Below are 23,998 nucleotides of genomic sequence, written 5' to 3' on the forward strand. Positions count from 1 at the left end.
TTCTTCAGCAAAGGCGTGATTGAAATATCAGCAATTAAACGCTACGCATCGTTGCACTTGTAACAATGGAATAAGCCCTCCACCGAGTCATTTTTGATGATTTTCGTAAAATCAAATGAATGAATATATGTGGATAACTGGTTATGCCATCTCTCTCTCTCTCTCTCCTCTAATAATTGTATAAAGTCACTGCTATTTTCAATAGTTTCCGCAAAGTACGATAAATCAATAGTGGCTGCAGCGCTGACTGCTGACATAGTGCTGAGATTTCCTAATAACCAACTGCTTCTTCTTCTCGAGTCCTAAAGCTTCGAAGCTGCCTAACGTAACTGACGCAAACTCGCAAAATGCCATTTTTGTCGATGCTCCAATCCCATTCGTTTTATTTCCTTTGGCCAATCTCTATATACCAGAGCTTTCTCCAGGCTAGGAACGTTTTACGGACGTCACCATGTCGTTTTACGCTCCCTTTTGCACACACGCACGCACGCACACGAACGGGAACGATTTATATTTTCGCTCCACGTGACGTATAGCTTTGAAATTTCCTGACGTCATTTCGTCAGTTGTAAACAGACGTATTTACGTTTTGTTCAAGTGGAAGCGCGTGCCCTCCCCTCCCCCCTCTCATCGTTTTCTCATACATCGCATTCCATTTTCGGTTCATCGATGTGCCGAGTCTCTCTGCTTATTTCCCATCGTTCATTTTTCAAACTCTACAACTGTACCTTTGTTTTAATTAATTATATCAGCCGTTGACTAATAATTCGTTGCTCGAGTCTTGCCAGTGGAATGCAATTTTGTTATTATTGTTTTTCGTACGAACAATGACACGATGCAACGTAAGTGAGGTTCGTGTTCAAGGACCGGAACAGCAAACTTTATTCGTCAATGTCGATTAACTTGAATATATCGTGGACTCGTTTCTTATCAATTAAACTGCAATGTTATGCCGTGTGCTTATTCTGTCAAAACCTAACCTTTTTCTGCACAGGTTTTTCAACGCTCCGTACAATAATACACTATTCTATTCGCGTTTCCAAGGGATCGTATATATTTTAACGTCACATAAAAACTTGGTAAATAAGAAGAAAAAAATGCAACAACATCGAGTTACTACACGTCTGGTCATTCAATGCCACCCAAATTTAGTTTGACGTTGGAATACCGGTATATTTTTCAAGGCGAGTGAAAAAAGGAACGGTTCACCGAAGTTTCCAAAGGACGGATCTACAGTCACGACTCTCGACAGGTCGAGCACTGTAGGGTCGTGGATTCTAACGGCTATGACCTCGACCTAGATAGTTTTCGGGGTGCTGGAAGTGGGCTGCTTTCGTGAAAAGTGGACCGAACGTCGCAACCCGGCGTAAAATTAAAATCTCACCGAGTCTCGCGCGAAAGAAGTCTCCTCTCTCTCTGCTAGTCTTCTATTATTAAATCAGATTCTCCATGTAAAAAATTACGGAGGAATTCCGTCGTTTATGATGGAGAAGATATGTTTAGTAACGTAATAAAGGAGGAAATATGATTGGGTGATTTCAAAAGAAATGCGAAAAGAGGAGAAGGTGGAGGGGGGGGGGGGGGAGTAATAGTGAAATCAGGGAAATGATTCAATCGCGCGTTGTGAACGCATCGACGTTGGACGGTGGGGCCAATGAGAATATGAGACACGATTTGGAAGAGTGGAGAGGGGAAAGAAGGGGGATGGTTACGCCATAAATGTCTCGCGGGCTGCAACTGAACTAATCGCTAGACGGCGCCACTGTACCGACGCTCGGTATACTAGTTGACATTTTGGCGGCAGTGCCCAGTCTTAGGTCCAATCCTCGAACCGAACGGTCATCCGAACAAATAGGTAAAAACTTCTTTCAATCATCAATCTCAAATCTCCTCGTTACTCTTCTTTCTCTCTCTCTCTCTCTCTCTCTCTCTCTCTCTCTCTCTCTCTCTCTCTCTCTCTCCAATCTTTGTCATTTCCACCTTTAAACTCTCTGATTCTCTGTCTCGGATGACAAAAACAACGCAATATTTTGGGTTTCCTCCGAGCTGTGATCGACAAAAGTCACGTACGAAGCTGCCAGAATTAGCAAATGAGCTTACGAAGAATAAAAATACGCGCTAACGTGAGTGAATATAGTATAATAAGCCGTAGCTCAATGCCACGGAATTGTTGAGTCGAGGAAACGACGCGAATGCAGAGGTAGAAGGAAAGAAAAGGTTGGAAGCTTGTGCTACTTCCTGTCGCTGCCATCGTTTCTGCCACTACGCTACTGCTGTTGTTGATCCTGTTAGCCATAACAGTGATTAAACAAACGAACGCTTCACACACTGGACTCTCTCGTCCCTTCATTCATCAAACTATCCAACGATTATTTAGTAGGGAATTAAGCTTTTACTAACAATTGTAATCTGTGTTAATTTTCTTTCTTTTTTTTCTCGTTCCCTCAGTAACGATTAAACTATTGATTGAAAAACCAAGCCATTCACGACGTATCATTCTAACCTGCAAATTGAGAAATTGTTGTACCTTGTAACTAATGTTATTAATGCGTGTATTAATAAATATTAACCCCTCTCTTGCTTCATTATATGTGTATGTGTGTGTATATATATATATATATGTATATATATATATATATTCCTGACCCATTTGTTAACCCCATCCAACCATTCTCTCGTTAAAACTTATTTGGTAAATTGCACATGTAGGCCTTTGTGCGAAAATAATAAGTTTGTTCCCTGGCAAGCCATGCAAATTTCCTGTACCACTTACAGCTTTGTTTAACTTCAGAACTGGGCTGAGTTACATAATGGAAATAATTGCAAAGGAGAAAAGAAGTCTTTTGTATGTTAGTAACCGTGTCAAAGGGGGCTTGCATCATCAATGTGGCAAGCAGTGCCAGTGCATCGTCGAAAGATGGTGCATATATTTACGACTGTGAAAAGTAAAAAGTCTGCAGCGAATCATGAATTTCTTTGTTTGAAATTATTGTAATCTTTATTCCCGTAGTTCGTAGTTTGTTTAAATTAAAGATCGGGTGGGATGCGGTTAAGGGAAGACTAGTGAGATGACAGAATAGTAATGAGGAAGTAAGACACACTGCCCGCTATTTGTGCCGCGTCACCATTAGCTATCGCTATCATATAGGAAGTCGAGTGTCGTCCATAGACGTCTCTGGGACACTTTTCGCTCGACGGACATGCGAGGTGGGCCAAAATTATGCCAATCGCATTCTCGTGAATTGTTTATAATAATTGGCAAGGATTTATTTAATGCTTATGTAAGACGCGCTCGCTTATTTATACCGCTTGACGAAAATAGGTTCTTCGAGTGCCGCCAAGACCGAGATGTCTGTTATAGCCGCTCCCTTTCTACTGTTAAAACGCAAAACAATTTGCAAGCCAATAGCCAACGATTTAACGCAACCATTTACATTCCTACTGACCTCGGGCTCGTAATGGTTTGATCGATGCACCACCGATCATCTCTCGGTTCAACGATAATAACGACGTATTTTCACCCCTTGGGTTTCTTACAAAGCTCTAATATACCTGCTCGATTGTGAAAACTAAATAAGAATTAAAGAGAAATCCCCCCCCCCCTAAATCTTACAAACTATATACACTAGAATAACCTACAAATTCCGGGGGGGGGGGGCTTTCGTTTCTCAAACAATCTAATCGTCCAATCGGAAAGAATTAAGCATTTGGTCTGCTCACGGTATCCCCAATTACGTAAAGAGTTTATTTTAAAAGATTCAACTGTAAGAAACATTGGTTGCTCGGTCTCGTAAATTTTGCCTGGAGGATGATGAAAAAATCTTGATAAAGAGAGTGCGTCTTGTTTGTCTAGTTGGGGTATCAAAGTTGGGTTATTTCGGGAGTTTTATGGATGAATTATAAGGTTGAGGTTAGGAAGGTGGGAGAGGGGGAATAAGAAAAGAGCTTTTCTAGTGAAAGACCAGGCAGGAACTACGCGTGTATGTATTTATATATGTGTGTGTGTGTGTGTATATATACAGGGTGCTTCAGATAAAACGAATCAAATCATAGACACAAAATGCTGTTAAACTTCGTAAGGAGAAGAGAAGTCAATTTTTGCTACAAGACCATTTTAAACGCAAATCAAAAGACGCTTCGAAACGTTCTTATAACAAAAATTGCCATCTCTCCTAGTTACGAAGTTAAACAGAATTTCATGTCCATGGTCTGATTCGTTTTTTCCGAACAACCCTGTATATGTATACTCTATATAGTTAGGAGCAGTTTGACGCGTCTGACACAACTGCGCGTTTACTACTTGGTTGGTAGCGTTTCGGCATAATGGGCGCCCCTTCTGGCTCGCTCTCCTTCCTCCCACTTTCCTAGCCGATGGTTAAAGTTTTCCGCTATGAAAATGGCGATGCGCCGCGTAGCGAGAGAGTCGCTCGTTTCCCAAGGTGGCCTCACGGAGGAGTCTCGTTAATGAGCCACGCGAAGCCAGCAAACTTGAACTATATCGACTGCCGGATAAATTGCACCGGTGCAGAAAACTTTTTAATGGTTTGGACCGCGTGCATGCGCTTAGGGGGGAGGGGGTGGGGGGTGACGCGAGTGTCATTTGGTAACGAAGCACGTGTCTGTCCGGGGGAGAGGCTGCCAACTATGTTTATATAATTCAATCGGCGGGCTAGAAGGTGTGTGTGGTGGTTGAAATCGGAGGGGGGGGGGGGGGGGATAATGACGCATCGAGGAAAACGAGTGATAAACGTACGGAGTCGAGCGTACATACTCGAGTTTTTGGACCTCGGCCGCTTGACCACGCCACGTATATTTTTAGAAAAGCGTCTAAATTTTCGAACCGGATGAACCCCTTCTTCTCTACTCGTACTCCCGTCCCCGCTTATCTTTATTCCCTTCCGCCACCCACAGTTCGCCACGCGGGCTTCTTTCTTCGGCCTTTCCAATCAGCCCACTTATCGGCCTCGGTTCTCCACGTTAGAACCTTGACGATTCCTCCTCTATATTTAAGGTCGAAGGTCATACAGGATGAATGAAAATAAATCTGGAGGGATATTTCTGGACAGGTACTACGCACACAGGGGGAAGGTCGCGCGTGATTTGGGGGGGGGGGGGGACTTTGCAGGAGAAAATCGTGTGTGTCTGTATGCAAACGGCAAAGGTGGAACGTGAAAATCGGTCAAAGTCAAACGGAGACTCGTCGACTATGCCGTTGCCTCGCGCGACTCGGATGTCCACCTGTTCCGGACTAAAAACGGACCGGGGCCCGGGCAACCCTAAATATAGCGACCGCCAATCCGGGACTCCTCTCTTGCCTCACGGAGACGCGCGTCTCTCGCAACGCCCCCCCCCCCCCCCTCTCTCTCTCTCTCCGAAAGAAAGAATCTTTACGCGAGATCTCGTTAAAAGACAAACGGTCCAGAGCCGCGTTTCCTTCTCTGGTCGAGAACAGTCGAGTGAGCTAAAGAATAAATTAAGGAGAAACAGAAAAATGCTGAGAAAAATGCTCTTGCTGCGCGCCACCTCTCGGCAGAAAGCGGAAACATACAACGGGGGAAAAACTTTTGGTCGATACTCGAGTATACCATCGGAAGGAAAACTCTATTTGCTCGATCGTCGATAATTATATTCATGAGATTTTTCTCGTTATATTATTTAAAGAGCATTGTTCGAAGAAGCGTGATTGCTTGACGGACTGGCACGTTAAAAGGGTGGCAGTTGACAATTGCGCTGCTAAATCTCGTGTGTTTAAATATATATATATACGGATGCTCGGGTGACCTTGAAGGTTATTTTCTGGAGAGGAAGATTGCAAGGGGAGCGCTGCGCTAATATTAGCGAGAGGGGCGGGGGAAGGTCGTGGGGGAAGAAAAAGGAGAAAATGACGCGATGCTCTAGCTCCTTCTTTTCCTGTTCTATCTTTCGCTCGCTCATCCAACCAACCAGTAATTTTCTTACTTTGTTATATTTAGCGTTAAACTCGATTATATAGGTGAACTTTGATGAAAAGCTAGAAATTTTATTACCGGAATAAAAATGACTCACTTATAGCTCGATGATTCCTACTCTATTTCTGACGGTTCTCTCTGTTTATTATTAGCCGAATATAAGTATAGGGAAAGTTTCACTGTTTCAGAGTAATCAGAGTGAAAATTATGAAATAATTGATCGTAAAAATAGCCAGCGTATCGTGTGGCGAAATTAAATAATTTCGATACAGTGTGTATCAGCAATGATGCTTTTAATTTAACCACATATTCTTGGGGCTAAACTAAGTCGAAAATTCCTATACTATAAGATCCGGAAAAGCATCATTGTTGAGGTAAATCAATTTTAAACCGATAAATCAGGACTTTGATTCAACGGAAAAATTACTTTAATTTCACTTTTGTTGACAGTTTCCCTTGAAAAAACAAAAGAAGTTTGTACTTCTCCGCCGATCCGTATTGTCGTACACGCATATACATACACGCAACTACGCCGATTATTAATATTACCTCCTATAATGTCTTATACATTCCTGATCCTGGTACTAATGAAATTCATTTTCTGCTTATTCTTAAAAGGATCCACGATATCACGCATTTAGTTGAATAGTCTGGAGAATAATACGCGGCGTTATTCGTAGATTAATTTTCAAGTCGTTTTTTCTATTCGGTGACGCGACATGTGAACAGCTCTAAGGTAATCAAGAAAAAAGTATTATATTAAAAAAGCTTTTATAAGAAATTTTATTGTTTCTATTTTTGAAGATCTTACTGTTTTATCAGATAGAGCAGTTTGCTACGTCATTGGAAAAGCAAAATGACTCGAAAATAGATTTTCAAATAAGGCCATAATCTTCTCTAGAAATTTAGACCTAAGCGGAGAGCTTGAAGGATCTCTTTAAGAATAAATAAGCCTTTTTTTCATTTGATGAAGGCAAAAACCACAAAATTAAGAATAATTTTTTGTTAATGCTGTAAATGATTATTCAGTATTTGCACGCTCTTAGGTAGGAGAAGATTTTAGATAAGTTAGTAAATACTTATGCTTTTCTCTTCACTTTATTACGATTTGTTTGGTGAATTGTAAAATATTTTTTTTTTGTGACTATATCAACTTCTAGTCACTATAAACTAGAATCTGACCTAGCAATTGGCTAATTTTACTGACAAATCCATTTAGGCAAACAGTATGCAAAAAGTACTAGGCAAAAAGGCAAAAAAAAAACTATGGATAATATACGGCATAAACAAAAAATTATTTTTAATTTTGTGGCTGGTCCCTTCATAAAATGAAAAATGGCTTATTTATTCGTAAAGGGATTCTTCAAGCTCTCCGCTTATAAGTCTAAATTTCCTGAGAAGACTATGGCTTTACTTGAAAATCTATTTTCGAGTCATTTTGCTCTTACAATGACGTAGCAAACTGCTCAATCTGATAAAACAGTAAGATTTTCAAAAATAGAAAAAATAAAATTTCTTATAAAAGCTTTTTTAATATAATACTTATTTCTTGACTACCTTAAAGCAGTTTATATGTCGCATCGCCGAATAGATAAAACGACTTGAAAATTAATCTACGAATAACGCCGCGTATTATTTTCCAGACTTTTCAACTAAATGAGTGCTATCGAGGATTCTTTTAAATATAGGCAGAAAATGAATTTCATCAGCATCAAGATCAGGAATGTAAGACATTAGGAGGTAATAGTAATAATCGCGGTGTTGTTGCGTGCGTACGTGTGTGTATATGCGTGTACGACAATACGGATCGGCGGAGAAGTACAAATTTTTTTTGTTTTTTCAAGGGGAACTGTCAACGAAAGTGAAATTAAAGTAATTTTTCCGTTGAATCAAAGTCCTGATTTATCGGTTTAAAATGGATTTATCTCAGCAATAATGCTTTTCCGGATCTTATATAGTATAGGACTTTTCGACGTAGTTTATGCTCAAGAATATGTGGTTAAAATTAAAAGCATCACTGCTGATACACCCTTATATGGTACTTATGTATACGTATGATTAATGCTATACAAAGAGAGTAACTCTAGAACGTACAAGTCGAAGGCACGCAAATTGTCATCCGGTTGACTACAGAAGATTATAAACTTTCCACGTGCATCGAGAAGAAGGTCTTTGGCAAACAATTGACATCTACACCGAGAAGCAAATTGCTTAATTACAATCAATGTTCACCTATATCTATAGATATGTTAATAGTGACTATTTATTTATATACAGGGTCTTTTCCTAACGGCGGGACATAGGAGATTTCGTGTTATTTGACTATAGTACTTTTTACTATAGTCAAATTACTATTTTCCGTTTAATTTAAGTATTAATCGAAGTCACCAAGATTAATGAAGTAAAATGATATTTATAATAAATAATAGAAGCAATTAAACTAAAGTAACCATCAAAACTTAACTATCTACGCTTTTATTAATTATATTAATGTATAGTTAGTGCTTCAATGCTATAGTCAAATAACACAATCCTATGTCCCGCCGTTAGGAAAAGACCCTGTATATACATGTAATCTTTCGCGCAACAATTGGTTGAATTAAAGAAACAAGTGGTTGAATCGAATGAAATTTTTGAATCGGATAAACGCACAAAAGTTGATTGAATGTATCAGAAAATGATTCATCCACTGTTGTCTTTACTGCAGGAGTCAACCGTTTAATCAGATTTTACTAAGATCGAATAAATATTTCATTGGCACTATTGCACAAAAGAATGGTTTAAATTTAACGATAGTTTTTCTCGGTATACCAACGTTTACGTTCCGACTAAAAGGCGTCATACGTGCGCACGTCCCACACTCGTATATATTTTCATGCCTTCAGCGGCATGGAATCTCGGTCGCAAGTTAATTTCAAATAAAGATCGAGTGGATGGATTTAAAGAAGTCAGAGTTAAGAAAGGAAGAGGATCGAGTAGTACGAGTGTATAATTAAAGGTCCTCGAGGCTGAAGATGAGATTATTAAGAATGGAATTTTAGTTTCAGCGACAAAAGGTGGAATTAAGCAGCTGAGTAGAGAACGGTAAAATGGACGCGCGATTCAGAAGCAACCTCGATATGATTGGACGTAACGAGCCAATCACAAAGAAAGCAAAATTCTGGCAGAGCTATGTTCGCGCTCTGAAGGGTAATTATCTCACTGGCTTTCTCACGTGCAGAGAATATCCAATAAACATGCGCATATATGTACATATATTAGAGGGCCGTTAAAAAAAAGTCTACACATTTTGTTTGTATTTTTTGCATTAAAATCAAATTTTTCCCCAAAGTTGAGCTCTGTAGCTGAATTTTAAATGGTGGCGCAATTCATTTGTTCATCATTTTTTTAGTATAATAAGTTTTTCTTCAAAACTTATCATGAAGGTAAACTGTCCACACAAATGCAGTACCATATTGTTTCTTTTAAGCATTTAACCGCTCAATAATCATTATTTAGTTAGAAGAAACAATATGGTAGTGCATTTGTGCCAACAGTTTGCTTTCGTAATAAATATGGACGAAAAAGTTATTACAGTAAAAAAATGATAATAAATTGAATTGCGCCACTCTTTAAATCTGAGTTACCTAGAGTTCAACTTTGGTGAGCAATTTTATTTTAATTTATAAAATATAAAAAAAATTGTGCACTAAGGGACAACATTTTTAGACTTTTTTTAATTACCTTAATATATACATATATATGTATATGTATATACCAATAATCATTCTCTATTGAATACACGACAATGTTGAAAAACAGGAACCGACGACATGAGAGCCCCTGAACACACTCACAGGCCCCGCAGCATTTTCCGTTCGGAATTTCCCGAGCTGCATTCCTCAGCTACGTGGCCATTCGGAAAATCGATCTACGAAAACCCCATTCACGCAGCTGACCGCATCAATGTTCCTGGATACAGGTATTCTTTCTATTATATGTATAATTTTCCCTACGCTTACACGCACACACACACATAAACACACACATATGGCTGCGGTTATTCGAGCAAAAATAATTCGTTTGTTTAAAAAAGTAACCTAGCAGATATTCGAATAGCACAAGGACGTTATAAAACACAAGGTCCGTCGCCCTCTGGTGAGAGTTCTTTGAACACTCGCGTTTATACGCGTGCACAAAATTTCTGCAGCACAGTTCGTAAACGGTTAATATTTCGCACTTTGATAAACTTTTGAAGGTTAAATATCGGCAAGGCATATGCATAAAATGTTTAAAAGCATGTAATAACAATATCTTTGTTTAAAAAGTGCAAGAACTGCTTCGAAAAATTGAGAATAGAGGTTAGGTCAAATTGAAATACCTTATACGTTACTTTAACTTTATTCATCAGTTCCACATTTTGTCACATACCTTTAAATATATTACGCATGTCTTGCTGATGTTTAGCCTTCCAAAACGTTTTAAAGTGCCAAATATGAAACGTTGACAAACTCTGCTGCAGAATGTTTGTGTTGGTATGCGAGCGTTGAAAGAATCCTCACATGCATAAAGGGCGACGGACCATGATGTTGGACGCGAATACGGATTCCCTGTGCACCATACGCTCCAAGCTCTTACTTATGTATACCTCCTTTAATTGATAGTCTCATCTCTGAGATTATTTGAATTTTTTGTATGGAAATATTCGAATAGCTTAATTGATATCCGATTAGGAATATTTTTAATATTTTCAAATTCAAGAATACGGATATTTCTATTGTTACCCAATATTCTTATATTCAAATATTCAATTGAAACTAATATATTCGAATGTTAACCGCAGAACTACACAAACGAAGTGCCCGCTTCGAGGGTGACCACCGCAAGCAAAAAATGTCAAGTTGACAAGATTTAAGAAAACAAACATTTATATGTTAAATTTTTAAATGCAGTTGTTTAACGAAAAAAAAATTGTCTTTATTAAATATTACAATTTCTTTGAATCCAAGTTCGTGCTATTCGTCGGCGAATTCCTGTCTCTCCTCTCTATATTGTTTAAAAATTGATGTTTGCATAATGAATGACTGTGGAACGAAGCAATTGTTCATCTTTCAAAAATTTTTAATGAAAAACTTGAGGCACCCGAGATGTCACAAAGCGCAGACCTACAAAAATATTGCTTATATTCGTAACTATGAGAGATATCTAGTTTTTATGTATATAGTACATACTAGGAACTACTTTATATTTGCATTCGCGTAAATTTTTTTTTTGAAAAATTTGTTGTTTTTGTTCTTTTGGTGTACGGAGATAAATGAATGTTTATATATTCTAATCGTGAAGTGCACGCAGTGCGCATCTCAAGTGGCTCACCCTATATATATATAAGTACTGCCATGTGACATACAATGGAATAAAAGGCCGTATCGGTGGTAAACGCTTGATGAAAAAAATCGAAATTTTTTATATATACTTCTTGTTAGGGCTTTTCGTCTGTATGGACATGATTTTAAACATTCAGGCAGGAAACCTTATTGGTAGAAATTCAATAGGCGTTGTAGTAATAATTGCAATTGAGATTTTCTGGATTGAGTCTATGCACGTTTATTGCTGATATTGCTTCCCTTAAATCTATGTTGGTATATATATATATATATATGTATATGAATATTAGGTAGTCTCAAATTTTTTTATTTTTTTTTTCTTATTTTACATTTCATTTGCCTAACTTTTTACTTTTATCTTTAAAATGATTTTCCCGCAACGTAGGGCTTGTTTGATTCTTTTAGAATTGACGCAACGACTACTTTATTTCCATAAGGTTAACACAAAGAATTTTCTTTTAAATAGGTTTGGTACACTCTAAACAATTTTTCACACCATACACTGAGAAAAATGTTTTCATCCCATTAATAGTTATTCGTGATATCAATAAACTAAATTTATTGATATTATGAATAACTTGATAAATAATTAATTATTCGTAATATTAATAAAATTAATTTATTGATATCACGAATAAATGTTAATAGGATGAAAATAAATGTAAAATTTTTCTCAGTGTATATTCTATTTCAAGTTTGGTATATATAAAATTTAATTACAAATATTCGTTTAAAATATCTCATTATTTATTTTATTAACTTATTCATTTTCAGCAAAAAGCAGCACAATATATGATTAATATAGCGATTTTACATGCTTTTCGATGCTTAAATTACTATATTAAAAAGAACCTAGGTAAGCTTCAAATAAAAACTACAGATAATTTGTTTTTAATTTTGTTTGGCTTCTTCTCAATATAGTAATTGAAGCATCAAAATTCATGTAAAGTCACTATACATTGATTATACTGTGCCGCTTTTTAATGGAAACGAATAATGAGATAATCTAAACAAATATATAATTGAACCATCTACCAACTTGCGATAGAATATATTGCATAGAAATTTGTTTGGTGTACCAAAACCTATTTAAACAAAAATATTCTGCAGTGTTAAACTTATGGCAAATCTAAATGGTAGTTGCGCTACCTCTAAAAAAATGTATATAAGCTCTACATTACGGGAAAATCATTTTAAAGATAAAAGTAAAAAGTTAGGCAAGTGGGATTTAAAATAAAAATTGTAAAACAAGCTCCCTTAAGGGGTTAAAGGGGTTTCAAGTGCATGGTAAAAAAAAGTAAAAATTTTCGTTTAGTCTATATGAACTAGAGACTAATAAATAAATTAATTTCTATAAAGTATATATAATTAAGTGTGATTTATAAGTAGTATTCTGTCAAATTTTCGTAAGAGAATACTAAAACTTGAGCTAACGAGAGCAATTTATCGGAGACACATTTAAAAAAAGTTGTTAAGCGCGGTATAGACAGAATATTTTTAAACAGCAACATCTAAAATCAAAAAGATTCTGTTAATAGGTTTCAATATGTCACGAGCAGCGAGAGCTTTTTTTCGAAAAATTGTTTCTTTTTTTCAAATCTGTGGAATAAAGTTTAAAGTGAAAACACCTTGGAAATTCCTATTTTTTACAAAAAATCGCGAATTTTACTGCATGTAAAACAAGCTGAAGTTGAAAAAGAAGAAAGAACTCTCGTAGCTCCCGAAATATTGAATCATATAATAACAGAATCTTGTTGGTTTCTCGATTTTAGATGATGCTGTTTGAAGATATATCCTGCATCTATACAGCGCTTAACAACTTTTTTTAAATGTGTTTCCGATAAATTGCTCTCAATCGCTCAGTTTTTAATATTTTCTTACGAAATTTTGACAGAATATTGCACAATCACTTAATTATACATATTTTATATATAGACATTAATTTAAGGGAGAGTGGGGAAAAATGGTCTATCGAGGTAAAATGATCCCTGATGGTTTTATGGAAACTATTGATACTATCCGTTTATAAATTAATTAATATTAAAATATAAATTTTTAGATACATAATATAATATAGTAATATCTATTTTTAATACGTAAGAAATTGTTAGTGGCATTTATATGTTTAGCATCGTTTTTTTGTAAGATAAGCAATTTTTGAATCATATAGAAAAGAAATGTAGGGATACTTTTCAAATCGCTCAATTGGGTAAATCATAATAAAAAGTATGAACTTTTATTTCCTCTTAAAATTAATTTAAAATCGGTTTTGGTAAAATTTTAAGATTCGATGAAAGATGCGCAGCGCATTTTGAGCAAAACGATCCCATAAGCTCGAATTTATAAACCAAACTAAGCTCAAATCTCAGCTTAGCAATTTCTTAGGACGAAGATCGAGCTTAGCACTGTATTGAAGGTTAAAGTGAGACAATTAATCTTAGCTAAGACCGTGCTAAGCTTAAGTTTCGTTTATAAATTTGAGCCATAGTGGATTCATTTGTAAGAAGCAGCCGGTGCTCAAAAAGTAGTAACGATGATGACAACGAATGTATTTTTCGTACAACAAACAGTTTAAAAACGAGAATTATGGAGAAGATTGGACCAATGTACTTTTTTCACGCTTTAAGCGATTATACTTGAATAACATATTTTCTTTTCATAAAATACAGAATGTTAGCACTTAATAAAGCTTTTCAATTTTGTAATTGAAAGTATTATAGCTTTTGTCTATCGTATCTATAAATAAGTTCATTATTTAAATTATTCGCCACGGGATCATTTTACCCCACGGGTGAGGGTAAAATGATCCGTTTGCAAGGTTTACTTTAAATTGATTACTACAAAACATCTTTAACAATTTAATTTTGACAACCACGTAGAAATATAAAGTAATATATGATCTTCCTTACATAAAATTTTTGCTACGTTAAAATCGATAATAGCGTCACTGGGATGGATTTTTCCTTAGGGGGATCAGTTAGCCCCACTCTCCCCTACTTATTAACTTAGTTCATATAGACTAATTAAGAAAATTGTGTCGCTTTTTTTACCACTTGAAACCCTCCTAACCCCTGAAACACTGGACACGCTATAGTATAAGGTCATAAAAAACTATTTTTTTCTCTATTCACCATTGCAATGGACTATGATTATTGGTTGAAAACTAGAAAAGATACAAAAATTGTTCAAATTTGCAGGTACCTCCCTGTCCATCGTGAGATCTACGGCTACTCGCCAAGGCAGCTGTACCCCCATCAGTACAAACCCGTAGAACGCTTCACCCCCGGTAGGTACTAACGAACCTCTCCGCAATAAAGAAAGAAACAAAGAAAAACGAAAATAGAAAAAGTAATCTATATTGTAAAAGAGCAACGGAAAGAGAAACGAACAATATAACATATAAGAATGAGAACCTCGAGAAGCGCGAAACGAGACGAAAGTCCAAACGAGAAATTGTAGGATTAGAATAAAGAAAGACACAAGAGGACGTATTACATATATATATATATACACAGACACACACACACACACACGAAGCAGGAAAAGCGAGAAGCTGACGAAACGAAAAATGGCAAGAGAACGAACTCGTATCAAGGATCTTATACGTATAAAATTTACTATATAAATATTTATATATATATACTGTCTCGAAGTACCATTCTTTAATCAATACCAAGTTTAATTGTAAATGCTCGTTTTTCTTCCGAGTTTTCATAGATTTTTAAGCTCTCTATGTATATGTATATGAAACTACTCGGGTCTTTTTGGCTTCTCGCGATTGGATCAAAGAGGAGGCGTTCCGAATCACCGATGTCTTAATTTATATATATATAAATCTTATAACTGATCAATGAAAAGAAAAAAAAAGAAAGAAATGAGAAAGGTTTTTTTCTCAGAAGCCAGAAACGCCAGCGATAGGAGGGTTCGTTCCTTCTCCTTGTTATCGTTGTCTCGACAAAAACACCCCCTCCTCTCTTCCCCCGTCCCATCCTACCCTAGTTTCTTTTGCACGCACGAAAATTCAATCATTTCTCTAGAATATGCAGTGTCATCTCCCCCCCCCCCCCTCCCTCATCCTAAATATATATATATATAAATACATACCGAGAACAGTAATAATCCTTTATACGTTTTAATCCTCGGTCGAATTAGTCTACTTGTAAATCATGTAATTAATAATCGTTGTCTACCTTCGTATCATCATGTTGTACCTATATAATACTAATTTTATTCTTCACTCTTTGTATATCTAAGTTATTACATATATATATATATATATATTAATATTATCATTACATGCGTCACGCATCTGCATAATACACATATAAATATATACTATATATATATATATATATATCACGGACTCTTTTCATTTCTCGAGTATACTTTCTTCTTTTTTATACTTGTCGGCGAAGAAGAATTTTCATCTCAAGAGACGCATCATCTCGGCCAATCGTAAAGCTTATGTTTTTACAAATAAGTTAAATGTATAGATAGGGAAGTTGATATATTCTATATATATATTGTATATATATACAGGGTTGTTCAGATAAAAGGAATCAGATCATGGACGTGGAATGCTTTTTAACTTCGTAACTAGAAGAGTTAGCAATTTTTGCTACACAACCTTTCTGAACGCAAATCAAAGCACGTTTCAAAAAGTTCTTATAGCAAAAATTGCTAACTCTTCCAGTTACGAAACTAAAAAGCATTTTATGTCCATGATCTGATTCGTTTTATCTAAACAATCCTGCATAAAGATACATGTGTATACCGGATAGAGCATGTACATATATAATATACTTATAGAAGCTCGAATCGCGCACGATTTGCACCGGTGCGAGCACTTTGGACGACGCATTGCTTCGTTTGCTTCAGTCTTCTCTTCGTAACGGCTCGCCTAAGAGAACCGTATAGCTGTATATGTGTACATAGATACCGACTGGACGATCATTTTTGTAAGACATAGGCAAATATTTCGGGAGATAGATATATATATATATATATACAAGGGGGGCATAATATGAAAGCACGCAATTAATAGCAATTGCTTGAGCAGCCAACGGAGGATCATCGTCGATCGCTGTATCACGGATCATGGATCATTTGGATGTTGTCGCAGTGTCCCGTGTGTGAGAGAGATGCACAGTTTGGTCAGTGAAATGTTGTTGTCAGAGTTCCGTTAAAGAGCGAGAGAAATGTGTCATTCATTGTCCACCGTTCATGCCAGCAAGTTTTTCCCGCCAAATTTCGAGGAGGGGGACAGGCAATATGGCGGCCTGCTCCAACCTCAACGGGCTGCGACGCTCACGCCTTGCTTTCCTCTCATTCTCCTTTCTTTGCAGGCGCTAGACCAAGCAAATGGGTTTATTGGTACCGTTGCATCGATTTGAGCGACCTTAGGCAACAGCAAATTATGAGAAAGTGGGTCATGAGAGAGCAAAACACTCTAGTCGCTCGAAAGCACCGCCACTGCCTACGAAACACACGCGACGACTCTACTAGACCGATCCAAGACTATTTCCTTTGGAGAAAACTCACCCTCGATCTCCTATAATTTTCTCTATACGCTTCTTCTCACTCTCCCGAAAGACGAATCACGCGAACCCGTGCGAAGCTTCCCTCCTCCAACGGATTACCCAACTTCTGGAAACGTTAGATTAGACGATAGAATTTCTAACCTCCATCCTCTCTCCTCTCGCACTTTCCCGCCAAAAAAAGTAGGATTTTTTCTAGGAAATTCTTGCAGGCTGACACAGATCGATTAGTGGATCTTTTTTAGGAAATCTTCGAGAGTGCTATATTATTTTTATCGCCTGTATACTCTAGCAGTGTACGTGAAAAGTGAAAATTGAAAAATCATGGGTGTAACGCGATGAGAGGCGCAAATACATATGATACGTATAGGTGTATAAGAAGTTCGTATGTACACTGTTCAAAATTGAATCACGTACATGCATATAGTTTATCTGCTTCCCTATACTGTCCTATATAGCAAAAATGCTTCTCGCAAAATTTATTCATGTCCATCCTCCTAAAGGGAGGCAGAAACTGTACATGTACATGATTCAACTTTGAACAGTGTAGGTATAAACAGCAATAGAGGTGTCACGGAGGAAAATTTTTTTTATGGAAAATAGATGAAAAGTATGGAAAGATATAAAGCACAAAATTCAACATGACCGCCAAACACTTGAAAAAGCTGGAAATTTTCTCTTGACGCTTTTGCGACTTAGCAAAACCTTTTAATACACGCTCTAATTTAAACAATGTTTACTAACCAAAAGATTAACGAGTAATTAATTCGATCCAAATCCTAGAAGGAATTTCTATCTTTTTCAGGAGATATGGCCTGTTTTCTTCTTTAATAATGATTATAATCAACCCAACCTAAATTCCATTATAGCTTGATAAGAGAATAAATACTTAATAATGAACGCCAAATATAATTTTCTTACATAATAAGTGCACGATTAACACTGGCAATTTCACTATCTTGCAAATCATTCGAATCTGCACAGGTTCCAATTAACGATATGGCGTGTCGCAATTAATTGAACATTAACACTGAGAGAAGCTAATAATTCACGCTGGAATTGATAAATCATTATATCGAAAAAAATCTCTTCTCTCGTAAAAGTGTTTGCGTAAAAAAAAATTATGTTTGGTGAAAGAATATTCCAAAGGAGCCCCCGCCCCACTAAAGCCCCAAACAAGTAACCACCGTTTAATTTAAACTGTCCTCCAAATGTACTCTGTGTGTTTGTCTTTTTACACTATGAAAAGTAAAAAAAAAAAGCACAATTTTTGGATACATGACCACCAGAGCTTTTTCCCCCATTTCCCGACGAGGGAGGGGATGAATTTTTGAGGAACCTCTTTTTCTCACCAGGTCAGTATGGGTTTTCGCACAATTTCTCAGACGTCTTTTTTCGCTTCCTTTCTTTTTTCTTCGTGAAAATCTTCAAAGCCGAACACGAACCCGACGCACGTTGCTTTCTTCAAACAAACACAGCGCGACAAGAAAAAATTGAACAAAACCTTGAGAAGCAATCTCCCACGTTTCATTATGACGACAAATCGACTTTTTTCCGTTTAAATTTGCCCCGTGGTTAACTGTTTTCTAATTGTGTGTCGGTAGAAATAAATATTTGCCACAATATACTGTATTTCTATAATGATACGTGTCATCTGCATGAAAAAGTGGAACACAAAGTGACCTATATATATATATATATACTGCTAGTAGAATGCTTATATGCTAAAAGTTAGAGATAGAAGACTAAATAGAAGAGAAAATGGAAGGCCATACGCGCGACGAACGATTTGGAGAAGAAAAGCTTTGACATTAATATACGACCATGTGCCTGTCTGTCATTTTCGATAATCTGCCTCCCCAAGAAGAAATCAAACTTTTACTCCTACTTGTTCTTTCTTTCGTTTGTCTCTTTCTTTTTTCTGCCTCTTTCCTCTTTTTTTTCTCCTTCACATTGTTGTTAGCTTATTAGACTCGCGTATTTTGTCATTGTGAAAACAGGCAAAAAAAATTCATCACTAAGAATTTTCACATCTTAGCGTCGAATTTTAACGAAATTATTTTTCAGCTTTTTCCTTCTCCAATATGTGTGCTTTCTTTTGTTTTTATTTAAAAGCAACACCGAGTAAATTCGTTTAGACAGGATCAGCTTATATCTACTACCGAGTGATCGATAAATCAATATTTGGTACACGTGTATCGTTTGCCCAGCTTGAAAGGGGATCGTGTTACTAGCTTTTTAACAATGTATAATATCGGATTCTCGGTGTTGCATAATGTAATTCCTCCTTGCATGAGAGTGCAAGGCCAAACACTTGGTAAGCATTGCAATAGCTTCGTGGAAATCGAACAACGAAACATTGTACTAAAGTGAAAATAGTATAATTTAGTTTATTTAGTATTTAGAGGTTATGTTTCTCGTTAAAACCGATATGCCGCGTGGGGAGGCTGTGGGTAAAACGTGTTTGTCTGTTTCAATTTCTGCAAAAACAAATCATCGCGATACAGCAAAACCGTTCGACGCTGAGAAGGCTTGGACCGACCACTTGAACCGTTTAGCTGACATCGACAAACTATATCCGAGCAGATCACCACTTTTGGCGCGTCACATAAGTCCCCCGTTAAGCACCAAACGGCTCTTTGACATCCACGGTAAGTATAGCACAGCGTCCGGTGAAAATTCTTGGCGCACTTGATAGAGAAATTTCTTATGTCTCTTATCAGGTAACCTGATCAACGATATATTCCCATCAATATCGCCACTACTGCGCAAGAAGCCATTGTTCGACCTTTTGGAACCCTCGACAACGGCACCTATCAGCGCTTTCACGCGAGACCCCTGGTGGTATCCCAGCTATGCGCCGTATATTCCCAGCTATGCCCAATACAGCACCCCCTTCTACTTGAGGGACAGCTACCTCAGCCCAATCAAGCGTAGCTACCTCTGGAGCCGACATCCTATCAGGCCTCTGGGTAAGCTCTCCAATAGCTCCATCTATCTTTCGAAAATACATGCTAAATTCCTAAAGTCACGGTGCTCCGGAATCGATACTCGATACTTTATTCAACGATATCAGAACAACGGAAAAACCCTCGAGCAATCCAATCGGTTTTCAAACCAATGCCCATTATCACTACAGAAATTAATCTATGTTATTTCAGGATCGGTATACTACTATTATTCGCAGCCAGTTCCAACATTTCACTTTACCAGCCCTTGGTACAATAAACATTAAAAACAAAAGTGAGCGATAGAGATTATAAACAAGTGACAGAAGTGTTTTTTATTCACCCCCCCCCCACCTTCTGATTGAACCCTGTTAATATCAGTAAACGCAATATATCGAATGTCCGACGATAAATTTATCTTTTTCATTATCATTTTATCGTTTTATATGGACTGATTGATTTTCCACGTATCCTAGTATTTTTCTTTATTATTAACGCTTAGGCGTAACCAACCAGTAGTCAGTGTTAATCACAGCCGTCACCCCCCCCCCCCCCCCCTATTAAGCCTTTATTAAAAATACGTTGTATCGCTGCCAATTAAATTACGAGTACTGTAATAATAACAATGCCTTCTAATCTCTACATTATATCTCACTTTATCTCTCAATTCAATAATCACCTAATTTTCCGTTACATAATTTTGGATATATAGTTAAGATCGCGAAATGCGATTCGTGCTATCCAGAATAACCTCAATTTTAATACTGGTCATCTTTGGTCCCAATTTTCATGGTCACGATTGTTGCTCCCTTATGTCAAACTTACGAATCTAAATAATAATGTTCTTGTGGAAAATCGTGCAATAAATTGTATAATGGAAAGTCGTAACCATATGACTGCAGGTTTCTGACCTCAACTATGATACTTTATTGGAACGTTGATCGACACTTGCGCGCTGTGCGAGGACACTTGGATCTAATTTCTGATCATGTTATACTATTTCATGTTGTTCCATTGTCTGTACGGTCTATGCTTCGATTTTTCCCAATCTACAGTTGATATTTGATTTTTCATGCCGTCAATTATAAATTTAATGTGCACGACTTTTCACGGAATATATTCTCAAGAGTATAAGATATATGTCGAATAATCCATTCTACACAGTGTCATTTTAATGGGATCTGTATACATTCGCTGGGTAGCCCAAAAGAGCCGGAAAAGCAAAAAACCTCGAAAACTAAGCGTTTTAAAAGGAAAGAATTGAGGAATAGTTTTTAGCATTTCGAAAATTCTCTTGTAGATGGTAGAATCGTTTTAACTTTGGATGAAGTGTCGGTCAAAGGTCATGCGAAGATTATCTTGAATTATTTTTAAACGGAATCAATTACTGCGATCGCATATTCTTAGATTGTTAGCTCATTATCTCAGGAGTTCTCCAGTACACCATGCTAAAGTATGATTTCAAACACTTTCACTCAGTCTCATTTACTTACCATGCAATTTATAACTAGGTAGCTATAGCTGAGCTGAGCCGGTGCACGGCGCAGCGGCGTACAGTGGGAAGAAAACGGTATTTTTGGACAAAAATCTGCCTACAAACCAAATCTCAACCGATTTAAGTATTTTTTTTTTTTTTAATTGTACGCGAATATATCTAGTTTTTGATCTTACTGCAAAAAAATTAATAACTTTTACTATAGCTTGGAAATAGTTGCTTCAATCCTATAAAGATATAAAACGTGTAGAGTACATGGATACATTTTTTTTCTAAAATTGAATCATTTATAATTTTTCATAATTCTATTAGTATATGCATATGTGCGCACATGTTTTCATGTACTAATAGAATTATGAAAAAGTATAAATGATTCAATTTACCAAAAAAATGTAAGCCATGTACTCTACACGTTTTATATATCTTTATATGTAGGATTGAAGCAACTATTTCCAGGCTATAGTAAAAGTTATTAATTTTTTTGCAGTAAGACCAAAAACTAGATATATTCGCGTGCAATATAAAAAAAATACTTAAATCGGTTGAGATTGATTTGGTTTGTAGGCAGATTTTTGTCCAAAAATACCGGTTTCTTCCCACTGTGCGGCGCGGCGTGTACCTACCACGGGGTATACATATATATGTATACGCCACCGGTGGCGGCGGTGGCGGCGATGGCGCAGCATATATTTAGGAAAAGACCCTGTATGTATGTACATACCATACTGCTCCAGTCAAATCCACGCCTATATATAAATAATGTTAAATCTCGAAATATCTAATAAACGGCCGGATGAAATCATACTTAGGCATAGTGATTTGTAAAGCTCTTGGGATAAGAGTTACAAGAATATTCCATGGAAAATATAGCGTTCCACTAAAAAAAATGAAGGTAACCTTTACAAACCCTTTGACACTCCACTCAAGGTTAAATCGATGTTATCGTCTAATAAATTTTTAACCGTTTGACTGCTGAGAAGCGCTATCGCGCTCTTCTTGTAAATGCGAAGTTTCTGTAAACAATTGGTATTTTTTAATTTTTGTTGTTGCAATGCAATACAAGTGAGTTTATTGTATGAAAAGTGTTTTACATATTTTCCCATACACACGCAATTAGTGCCGCAGTTTTGGCATATGTCCGAAAAAATACGTCAGCAGCCAAACGGTTAAACAAACTACAAATTATTCCTCAACTTTGTACTCCTAAAACAGTCAGTTTTCGAGATTGTTTACTGTTCCAGCTCTTGTGGGACATCCCGTATACATCTAAGTGAATTTATATATATGTAAATTGTTTGTTTCAAGAGTCCCGCTAAAACTTTGATACAATTGGCAAAAAGTCTCTATTGCATTTTCAAGATATTTATAAATTTCTTCAGTTCTGTTCTAGGTTGTAGTATAAATATCAGAGAGATTTATATATAATGTTTCGATAAGTGGACTCTAGAAACTTTGTTAATTTATCCCCTTTTCTCATCTAATGTGCGTTATTAATTTCTTAATGTTTACAGCTCATGTCTACTGATGACTGTGCCGACCCGCATGGAACGCATAATTCACAGACAAAAAAATGATGAAAAAACGAAACAAAAACAAATAAAAATGTACGGGAAAATAAAAATAAAAATAGAAGAAAATTGATATCCCCCGTCTCAAACCATCCGGCATCTTTATCTCTCTTTCTCTTTCAGACACAAGTTACGCGCTCTTAAACAGATTACATCCACGGAATTTTATTATGTATATTAACACGACGCAGAAAATGTGATTAATTGTACTCCGCATCAATTCTGTCCACGAAATAAAAAGACTGCCAAAATTTTACTATACACAAAATTTCATTCTGTCTAGGGTAGATCTAACTGTTTATTTATCATTTCTTAAGTAAAATAATTTTTCTCGCAAGGCAGGATTTAGAAAAAGATTAAAGACTCCTTTGTACAACAATATGCATATTTATTATTTGAAAGTCTTACATTTTCTGGATGCCATTGTATGGTATGCTTAGTTGAGGTTCCATCCATATAACAATAGTATTCATGTGACCCCTGCCATTCAGCTATTTTTACTGAACAAAATATCGGAGAATCTCGACTGATCAACCTCTTACAAGTAATATTATTTATGTTGTAATATATACATATATATATATATATATGTATATATGACTTTTCAAAAGAATGCACTTTGAGGGATGAGAGTGAATCACTAATATGATGAATCCTTTACATCGGAAAAGTTCACTCACTGTTGCTCTTTTCCTATTATAGTATACCATGCATTTGTGTGGCAAATACATGCAATTAGTTCTTACAATTCTTACACTTATCATAGTTCTCTAGCTCAAATCAAAGTTAAATAATGTTAAGGACTCAGTCAAAAAATATATCAATTATTTAATATTAATTAACTTCATTCGTAATATAGGTTATACTATTTCTTCTTCGAGAAGTTTTTAAATATACTATCTAAAACTATTTTTTATCACCATAGTTTAATGGCAAAAATCCTACGCAAAATTATTTTTGACATTAGAAAACAAATAATGTGTATATGCTCAGCATATTTAGTCAAAAATTACCTTCTCTCCCTTATTAAATGGTATACTCTCTCAAAATAATTTATTTCTCACAAATTAAATTTGTAAAGTTTGATAAAATGGCAAAACTACCACTTTCGTCAATGTAATAATTATATATCATTACAA

General features: G+C 36.3%; 1 protein-coding gene across 1 annotated transcript; it reads left to right on the top strand.

Moving 5' to 3' along the window:
- The first annotated feature begins 1,697 nt into the window (after nt 1-1,697).
- Nucleotides 1,698-22,932, top strand: Mf (myofilin). Its single transcript, XM_066744656.1, has 8 exons — nt 1,698-1,855; nt 8,990-9,137; nt 9,750-9,909; nt 14,509-14,597; nt 19,356-19,499; nt 19,572-19,820; nt 20,010-20,091; nt 22,803-22,932. Exons 2-7 carry the CDS (start codon nt 9,038-9,040, stop codon nt 20,081-20,083), a joined length of 816 nt encoding a protein of 271 aa, XP_066600753.1. The 5' UTR covers nt 1,698-1,855; nt 8,990-9,037; the 3' UTR covers nt 20,084-20,091; nt 22,803-22,932.
- Nucleotides 22,933-23,998: the final 1,066 nt, after the last annotated feature.

The sequence above is a fragment of the Prorops nasuta genome, unplaced genomic scaffold (genome assembly GCF_024137725.1).
Source record: "Prorops nasuta isolate Cenicafe-Biocafe unplaced genomic scaffold, Cenicafe_Pnas_1.2 PNAS00048, whole genome shotgun sequence".
Classification (NCBI taxonomy): domain Eukaryota; kingdom Metazoa; phylum Arthropoda; class Insecta; order Hymenoptera; family Bethylidae; genus Prorops; species Prorops nasuta.

Excerpts from the sequence above, each read along its gene's own strand:
- Mf (XM_066744656.1), top strand. The coding sequence starts at position 9,038 with ATGGACGCGCGATTCAGAAGCAACCTCGATATGATTGGACGTAACGAG. Across the intron at positions 9,138-9,749 it reads CTATGTTCGCGCTCTGAAGG|GAACCGACGACATGAGAGCC; the intron begins GTAATTATCTCA and ends GTTGAAAAACAG. Across the intron at positions 19,500-19,571 it reads ACGGCTCTTTGACATCCACG|GTAACCTGATCAACGATATA; the intron begins GTAAGTATAGCA and ends GTCTCTTATCAG.